The 9,778-nt window shown below is 48.1% G+C and overlaps 1 protein-coding gene across 3 annotated transcripts in view; it reads left to right on the top strand.

Annotated features, from left to right (window-relative positions):
- Positions 1-1,865: 1,865 nt before the first annotated feature.
- robo2 (roundabout, axon guidance receptor, homolog 2 (Drosophila)) overlaps positions 1,866-9,778 on the top strand; it is a 367,809-nt gene continuing 359,896 nt past the window's right edge. For all 3 annotated transcript variants that reach the window (XM_063205086.1, XM_063205085.1, XM_063205087.1), the window contains exon 1: positions 1,866-2,234. In XM_063205086.1, coding sequence (XP_063061156.1) covers positions 2,180-2,234 — 55 coding nt within the window. In that variant the 5' untranslated portion in view covers positions 1,866-2,179. The remainder of the gene's footprint in view (positions 2,235-9,778) is intronic.

Below are 9,778 nucleotides of genomic sequence, written 5' to 3' on the forward strand. Positions count from 1 at the left end.
AAAGTGCTCTGGCAACTATATCTCAAAGTCTACCATCAAACACAATCATCTTCCAGCCGATTTGCTCCCATAACCACAGCACTTCAATGTCAACAAAAGGTATTTTCCATTCGCATGCAGTCCACCCCTGATATATTTTATTCTTTTCTCTCTCTTACTTCGTGTTTTTTCAGCGTAGCATTGCCTTCTCCAAAATTCACAGAATGCGCAAAATTCCCCATTGTTCAAATTCTACATTCAAAATCCATCTTCACACATGACAGTAGGGTCTGCAGTGATACAATATTTAAGACAGACCACCACCACACAGCAGCTCTCTGACTGTGGGTCTCCACTCTGCACCTATCCCTGGCATAAATATTGTAGAGGGGCCTGTCCTCGAGACTTCCATTGGGGGGCGCTAAAAGTCCACGTTGATCAACCCCGGCGCAGCATAACTGAACCGGCAATTGATACCTCTGCGGCTGATGATGAATCCACCCAAAGCCTCCGCTCACTCTCCCGCAGCACTTCACCTGTGTGCGCTCAATCTTTTTTCTTCCTGTCCTTTTTACTTTCGAAATCAGATGATTTCAACCCTATTTGATTTTGTCTTACTCTCCCAGTTTCTCATTTCATTTAATCATTCTTTTTCTTTTTTACCCATTCAGTGTTTTCCCCTACATACATGAACTGATGGATGATGAAATGCACCCTTCAATGCAGGTTTCTACCTCTCTCCATACCAATTTCTACAATTTAGTTTTTAACCTTATCTTCACTGCGCTTCTGTCACGGTGCCACACCATGGTCCAGTAGTGCTAATGATGGCACACACACTGCTTTGGTGCGCCTTCCTTCCCAGTGAGTGGAACCATTACAAGAAAATGAGAGTCTAACTGCATTCATTTTTTTGTGATAAATTCGTTCACATGTAAAACACTATGACATTCACAGAGGACACACATTATAGGCTGCAGGCAAGTGAATATTGTTCCATATCTAGCTAATCTAACTGTAGGCTATGCCTGGAAATGAAACCACGGATCACTACGTCGTAACATTTCACATATGATTCAATGATATTTCGCCATTCCTCGAGGTATTTTTTTCTTTTCGCGTTGACTGTCCCAGTAGTCATTCCCATTACAGTAGACAGCCCATTCGTGTCGAAGGGGAGCGTCGTTGTCAGGCATGCAAGTCCATCCCCAGCGCTCGAGCGCAGCTCCTGATGTAGGCTATCGTTCTAAAGCTCGCGCGCCTCTTCTGTTTACCACCGCGACTCACCAAAATCACTTCGCTTATAACTTTGTGAGTTGTTTTAGTAATGATAACGCCCTGCCAACAGACTTCAGAGACACCCATTAGCTTCCTCCAGTCCTCTTCACCAGCTCCCTCTTCCTTGCTACTCCCTCCCTTGCTACCTATCTCTCCTCCCCCTTCGGCTTTCCTCTCTCGATGCCTGTGTCAGTTGAAGCTTGGTCGGAGTGGAGTGCGCATAGGCTTGAGGGGACTATAGTTGTGGATGGGTTTACAGTGGGAAACGGACCAGCTCTCACACCCAGCACATCCAACTAGCGTCTATACTTTGCCGCTTGTGAACTGCCGGGGTGACTGAAGTAGTACCTCCGCGCGCCGGAGCAGAAGGTTCTGACCCAACAGCATGGGACTTTGGAGTCTTGTGAAGGGATTTTAAACGTTAAAGTTGCGTTCAGTCAAGACTTTACACAGTATGGTGATTTGCAAGGTGCTCCAAGGAGCCATCTGAAGGCTTCCTAACCTATGAATCCGCTTTTAATAAGGCACTGTACGCCTTCCCTTGCTTCTTGAAATCACAGGAACTGTGTTCTTCATTCAACGGATTTTTTTTCTCTCATTTGCCTGACACTTTTCCTGCACTAAGTTAATGTGTCTTGTGAACAGCTGGGAAAAGGCACATAGTGACGGCGGATTCGCTCCACAGTTACTTGTTTGCGTCCTGCATGTTTGGAGATGTGTTTAGCGCTTTCGAATATGCAATTAATAAAATGAACACTTCAACCTCTGGACAGCGCAGGTGGCTTTAGCTCATCTGTTGGAAGGCAGTCAAAGCTTCTGTTTCTGAAGAGGAACAGTTGACTTTGTTCACTTTTTGGTGGAAAATATTTGTGGCTAAATCTACAGAAATTGCGCGGAAGCCGTGGATCTTTACTATGACAGAATGGGTCCGCTAGCGCACATCTTGCTTTGTGGATTATTACTCTTTCAAGTCCATGGTAAGTTGAAGAGCTTTTTAATCGAATATGGCTACAGTGTTCATTAATGGTGTGGAACCAATTAATTCGTTAAATACACGCGTTTTGGATTTGAAAATATGACCTGTAGATGATGGAGCCCAATCGACCAGCTGGATTTAGTTTGATCACAGCACATTTTAAGTGTTGCTTTACCCGATTTTGTCCACTTAATATTTTACCAGAAATGTACTGCTTGTTGTAGGCCTACCTGATCAGTGGTTGTCAGTATCTTGAAAGTATGCGAATTATAATAGCAGCCCATTCAAGTATTAAATGAGTTGTAAGTTTGATATAATTGTTTGTTCAGAGAGGCACGCGTTTCCCAGTGTGTAGTGCAGTCAGAGTCTGTGTAAGCAGTGTTAAATATTTCTTTATGATATGGTAGGACCTGCATGGCAGCCGTAGGCCAATATTAAAAGTCATTTAAAATGCAGTAGTGCAGGAGCATTTTCCATCCTGCATTCATGGGCCGTCTTCAAACCTATTTTTTTCATAATGCAGATGTTGATCTGCAAGACATTAATATCAGTGCTATTCCATTTGACTGTAATAAGCATTCCAATTTTTTCTTGGAAACAAGTATGCAACTGTTTCTATGAAGCTGCTTTTTCAATTTCACTCTCCGCATCAGCAGATTTTTTGCCAATAAAATGAAAAGACTGGTCATTAAATTCTGCTGGTATGACAAAGATGATTTAATCCTTTATTTCAAATGCAGAGGAACGCAATATGGAGATGAAATCACAACTAGATTGATACAAACTATCCAATGCCATACCCTTGCCTATAGGACCTGAAAGATGTAGGAAAGAGATGTAGGCACTTCATTATCAGATAGTTTCTTTATTAATCATTAACGATGATGCTGCTACTAATTGTGCTGGTAATTGACTGTTTGAATTCCCTTGGAGGTGGAACTGCGAAACCGCAGCGACAGCCAGGTCTTTGGTGTGAATCAACCAGCACTCATTGTGATGTGTGTTTCATTCCTCCCTTTTTGTATTTAGTAACACAAATCTCAAAATGTCCGTTTTTTTGGTTCAGATATTGGGTTCATGATTATAGATGACATATAAACATGTGAAGATAGTACACCAGATATGTATGCCAACCCAGAATGATTTTTTGGGTACCAGGGAACATTGTGTCTTCAGAATGGATGTGGATGTGTGCATCTCTTTTGTGTAGACACTGTGAAGTAGAGTGGGGTGGTGCTGTGGTAGGGACTGCAGGCAGTGATGGTGTACTGCACTGCACTGCACTGTACAGGTCTGGTGTTGGGAGGTGTTAGTGCTGCTGTATAGGACAGAGCCCTCCAACCTCCGTCTGCACTGATGGCCAGTGTCGTTGTCCTTTTGGCCCTGGGGGCACTTGCGGTCACTCCCCTGTCACATTCACCTCTGTCCACTTGGCCGGTCTGTGTTGGAGTCGAGTCAAGTAGTCTGGGCACTCTTCAGAAAACACAAACCCCACTCCACAGTCTCACTCCTCCTCCTCCTCTCTCTCTCTCCCCCCCCTCACTCCTTCTTTCTTTCTACCTCTTTCAGTCTCTGTCCCTCTCCATCCCTGCTCTTCACTGTTGCATTGCATCCACTGGTGGTTGGTTGCTAAGCGCTGGGGGACGGCATGGTTGAGGCTGCAGTGGAGATGGAGGAAGGGGGTTTGGAGCCTTTTTTGGGGTTAGCTGTGAATCACTCCTCTGTCCTCCTCCTCCCCCCATGTTCTCCCTGCCTCCTCTCCTCTGCATCCCTCTCTCTTTATCTCCTTTTCCTACTTTGCCTCTCTCCCTCTCTCCATCCCTGCTCCTTGAATCCCTCTGCCTTTTCCCTCTGTCTACCCCTCTTTTTCCGCCTTGCCTGTCTTTCATTTTCTCCTTCTTTCCTACCTCCACTCCCTGCGTCCCTTTCCCTTCTTCACTCTTTCTCTCCCTTCATCTCTGTCCTCATACCCTCTCCTCTCCATTCCGCTTCAGCTCCCTCTCTACTTACATCTCTCTGTCTGTCTGTCTGTCTGTCAGTCTGTCAGTCTGTCAGTCTCTCTCTCTCTCTCTCTCTCTCTCTCTCTCTCTCTCTCTCTCTCTCTCTCTCTCTCTCTCGCTCTCTCGCTCGCTCGCTCTCTCCCCTACTTCCCTCTCTCTCTCTCTCTCTCTCTCTCTCTCTCTCTCTCTCTCTCTCTCTCTCTCTCTCTCTCTCTCTCTCTCTCTCTCTCTCTCTCTCTCTCTCTCTCTTGCTCTCTCCCCTACTTCTCTCTCTCTCTCTCTCTATCCTTTGCCTTGTGGTAGCAGCACCACCCATCAGCTGGCTCTTTCAGGGGGTGAGTGAGTGAAGGCCTTGCTCTGGGCTCCTTGGTTGGTGAGGGAGCCATGGAGGAGGGAGAGGGAGGGAAGGAGGAGTCCGTATTCTGAGGGCCCACTTAGGCGCACCCACACAAAAAAGGGCTTGGCAGCGGCATTCAGCCGCCCGACAACTGGCAACAAAGCCAAGGCTTGGCTGAATGGCCAAAGCCAAATCGGCTGTGCTGTTTAGGTCTCAATGATTAATACGAGCCATTTTGAGGGGGAAAAAGGAGAGAAAAGAGAAGAGTTGGTGAGGAGACGAGTGGAGGAAGGGTTGAAGGGAGGGAGGGAGGGAGGGATGAAAGAAGGGAGAGATTTAAAGTTGGGAAAAGCCATAGTCAGGGAGAAGTGCCGGGAGGCGGGCGAGGAATAATCGAGTTTGAGTGGGGGGAGACACGGAGACTGAGGGTTTGGGCACACAGTGAAATAGAGCTTTGAACAAAATGGCCATCAAGAGGCCTTTTCTGAAGGAGAAAGCTTTGGTTCTCAGAATTCAGTCAGTGATCGGCACTTCTGTAGTAGCAAAAAGAAAGTTAGGAAAGGGATACCCATAGTGCTTACAACACAGTGGGGGAACTGTGAATATGTATAGCTCTGTAGTGCATGCTGTTTCACAACTGGAATGTTTTGGTGTTTGTTGAAAAAATGTAATTACCATTGTATTACGGGGCATTTCATTTCATACATTTCACAGTCTTTTGTAATGCATATTTTTTTCATTTCATTTCATTGGCATTCTGGTAACAGCAAAACAGTCACCATGTCAAAAGCACTCACAAAAAATGTCAATTGGAAGTTTTAAGAGGTTTGTTTATTTGCATCAGTGCCTGGTGATTGACCGCGCGGGTGACTGACAGTCCTCTCTGCACAGATGTGTCACTGACACTCCCGGCTCACGCTGGGCATCTTCGCAGGGGAGAGAGAGGAAATAAAAAAAGTTTGCGCAGCAACTGTCACAGGAGAGTATCGATGACCCCCGAGCTATTTCAGGGCCTCACAGTTGCCTGTCTCCTGATCTCCTCGTTCTCTCTCTCTCTCTCTCTCTCTCTCTCTCTCTCTCTCTCTCTCTCTCTCTCTCTCTCTCTCTCTCTCTCTCTCTCTCTCTCTCTCTCACCCCATGCATATCTTCTCTCGCTCCCTCTCTCTCTCCCTCTCTCTCTCTCTCTCTCTCTCTCTCTCTCTCCCTCTCTCTCTCCCCCTCTCTCTCTCTCTCTCTCTCTCTCTCTCTCTCTCTCTCTCTTACCCTGTCCCGTTCCGTCCCTGCCTTTCCCCCCCCCCGTCCTCTCTGTCAGCCCAGGGCAGAGCAGGCACACGTGGATGAGTGAAGGGTGCTGAAATGTGATGCCCCACTGCCTGTCTCCATGAGGCCCCCGGCGGGCAGGTCTAGGGCAGGGTACGTAGGGTGGGGTGCATGGGCAAGGCAGGCAGGCAGGCAGGACTAGAGGTGGGGGTGAGAAGCTGGTGTATGGACGGACTGACGTCTACCTGGAGACTCCTATGGGGGGAACGGGGGTGGAGGGGGTGGGTGGCTGTCACTGTCCGTCTCGGTATCCTGTCCGGTGTGGATGGCTCTGGGGTTTCACGGCAGCTTTGTCAGGAGAAACCTAAACCCAAGAGTGTCTGACAGGCAGCGCACCAGAAAGGGGGGTAACGGTGGGTGGGGGGTTGGAGTAGGGTGTCGAAGAGGAATTGAGAAGGTGAAAAAGGAAAAGGGAAAGTGATCTAAAGTGCACAAATGTTTGTGTTTGTTGTTTGGTGTGTGTGTGTGTGTGTGTGTGTGTGTGTGTGTGTGTGTGTGTGTGTGTGTGTGTGTGTGTGTGTGTGTGTGTGTGAGTGTGAGTGTGAGTGTGAGTGTGAGTGTGAGTCTGTCTGTCTGTCTGTCTGTCTGTCTGTCTGTCTGTCTGTCTGTCTGTCTGTCTGTCTGTCTGTCTGTCTGTCTGTATGTCAGAGTTTGCTGAGGTCAGGGTGGACAAAAAATATTCATTTTAAAAGTATGAGTCGTTCAAGGGGACGGAAAAAAAGAAGATAAGATTGGTCCAGACATTTTTTTTTCCTCTCGGGTGGATGAGCAGTCGTGAAAACCCTTTTCCAGTTTAATCATCATAGATAAGAAGAATGAGATCAGCAGTCAGAGTCACAGAGCTGTAATTGAAAGCAAGGCCCAATTAAATCGGTGATATGCATGCAAAGAGAAGGGAGGATGTGTGTGTGTCAGGAGAATGAGATGGGAGGGAAGTGTGTGTGTGTGTGTGTGTGTGTGTGTGTGTGTGTGTGTGTGTGTGTGTGTGTGTGTGTAGTGGGAGTGGTAGGAACAAGTCTCGACCCAGGTCAGGACATTATAATGCCTTGCTCAAATGTGATTGTTCTGCCTGAGTTGGCAGCGTTTAAAGTGGCAGCATAGTAATTGTGCTTCATTTCCGGGATAGTGCCAGCGGTTGTGAAGAGACCTTGCTCAGTAATCCCAGCATGGCCTCTCTCTCTCATTTTCACTCTCTCTTTTCGTCTTTTTTTACTCTCTCTCTCTCGTTCTATCTCTCTGTCTCTTCTTTTTTTTCGGTTACTGCCGCTCTCTCTGGCCTCTCTGGCTCTCTACATTTCTCTTCATCTTCTCCATCTACCTTTCTTGCTCTCTCCCACACTCTCTTTCTCCCCGTCATCTCTCTCTCTCTGTCTCTGTCTCTGTCTCTGTCTCTGTCTCTGTCTCTGTCTCTGTCTTTCTCTTTCTCTGCCTCTCTCTCTCTCCCTCTCTCTCTCTCTCTCTCTCTCTCTCTCTCTCTCTCTCTCTCTCTCTCTCTCTCTCTCTCTCTCCGTGCGCTCGCCCTCTGAGTGCTCCATCACTGTCACAGGGTCCCGGCGAGAGCCCACACCAGAGGCCGCGGGGCCTCAGCCCCCACTAAAGCAAAGGCACTTTGACTCCCCGATTAAAGAACAGGAGATGAGGCCGAGGCAGAGTCTGTCTGTGAAGGAAGGACAGAGGGACACGCACAGACTAAGAGAGACCTGTGGAGGGCCAGAGAGAGGCAGCACCACAGATAGCACAGGAGTCCAGGAATGTGTTGATGTGAAAGAGAGATGAAGAGGCAAATAAGGAAAGGGAAAAGTGAGAAAGAAAGATAGGGACCGGACTTGAAGGGCGGGTGAGAGAGACATAGAGAAAGAATGAGTGCAAGAGATTTGACATGGTGCAGGGGTACAATGAGGTCGCTAGGAGTCAGGTTGCGAAGAGAGACAAGAATGTGACCGCTCCGTCCGTGGACAACGTGCTTTGCGTTTTCCTGCAGCCGTCACCAGGCTGCGTCAACTTCCCAGAGACTGGGCGTTCAAAAAAAAAACTCGACCGATCCGCTCGCTACTCGGCGGATTGCCTTTCAGGAAGGCCCTCGGAACATTTGCCACCTCGACTCAGCATGTGTCCAGCCCTTCCACCGCCTTCCCCGATTTGTATTAGATTGCTGTCCGCGCTCTCTGGTTACCTGCAAAACACGCAAGGGCCGTGTCAATGGATGATTTATATTCTCTTGCCCGCCGAGAAGGAGGTGTTGCTTTTTGTGGCTTTTGGCACTCGGAGGAAGTGAAAAAAGAAAGCTTTACTCGCTAATCTAAGCCTGTGAGTCCGTGAAGGCGGGCGATGGCGGGGTTCGATTCATTCAGCACGGAATGTCAAACGCGGATTACGGCGTGGCGTGCAGAAAGAAGATTTATGTACTTTGAGGATAACAGACGGAGCGGGAGAGCGAGGGAAAGAGACAGAGAGAAAAGGGAGATAATTTCATCTCCAGTTGTTCTAACGGCAGTCGGTCCGTTGCTCTCAGAGCCTGACATTTTGCAGCAGGCGAAAGCCTGGTAATGCCACTCTTATGTTTTTCTGTACCCACGAGACAGAGGGAGAGAAAGGGAGAAAAAAATGAAATAACAGAGATTGAGGTTTAAGGGGAAAATTGCTTTGGCTATGGTGGCATTTTGCTTTCTAAAGAGTGTTTTTTCAAACGCTCTCCCCATGCTGTCCATTATTTTTTCTCTCTCCCTTTTCTTCAAGCACTGGAAATGTTTGCTTGTGATAAAAAAAGTATCATGCACAAAAATCTCTTTGGTCCTTCTTTTGTAAGTTAAGAGATGGCTTATTGGCAATTGCATCAAAGCCAGGCACAGGCCCCTTTTGGAAAGACCTAGTTCCTCAGGCAAGTTCCTTGTGTGCATCAAGGCCCGTGTGTTGTGGATTGTGTTTAGATGTGGGAGATGGTGTGGAGGTCTCCACCTGCAGTGGGGGTGTTGTCAGGGCCACTGACAGCGTTGGCTGGGCCCGGGACAAAGACATCTGAAAGGTCCCCAAACCAGCACAATGTAATAAGGACCTAATTTTGTGCCCCCTCTTTCCCTGGGCCTGGGACAAGTGACCCCTTTGTCCCCTCTGTTGGCTTCCCTGGGTGTTAGAGAGAGAGAGAGAGAGAGAGAGAGAGAGAGAGAGAGAGAGAGAGAGAGAGAGAGAGAGAGAGAGAGAGAGAGAGAGAGAGAGAGAGATTAGTGCAGGTGGTAGTGTGGGTGAAGGTGGGGTGGGGTGCTGGGGGATATGTAGGTAGGCAGGGAGGTAGGAAGGGAGGCAGGGAGGTAGGAAGAGGGTGATGAAGGAAGGCTCGTGGGGGTTTGTTGTCTCTGGGCCCCATGAGATGATTAATGGCACGTGGAGCCCAGGTCTAGGTCTTCACCTGTTGAGCACACCTGAGTCTGAGACTACACATACACACAGACACAGACACACACACACACACACACACACACGGGCACACACACACACACACACACACACACACACACACACACACACACACACACACACACACACACACACACACACACACACACACACACACACACACACACGGGCACACACACACACACACACACACACACACACACACACACACACACACACACACACACACACACAAACACACACACACACACACTTACACGAATGCACACACACACACATACACATGTGTGCGCGCATTCACACACACACACACACACACACACACACACACACACACGGACACATGCACATAGATACACCTGCCATGACACATACACACACCACGACCCCGAAACACACACCTGCAGGACTGTAGGTGATCCTACATGCTCAAGAGAGCGTGCATGTTCCCTCTGGCTGATACCAGAATAAATGCGC

The sequence above is a fragment of the Engraulis encrasicolus genome, chromosome 8, assembly GCF_034702125.1.
Source record: "Engraulis encrasicolus isolate BLACKSEA-1 chromosome 8, IST_EnEncr_1.0, whole genome shotgun sequence".
Taxonomy (NCBI): Eukaryota; Metazoa; Chordata; class Actinopteri; order Clupeiformes; family Engraulidae; genus Engraulis; species Engraulis encrasicolus.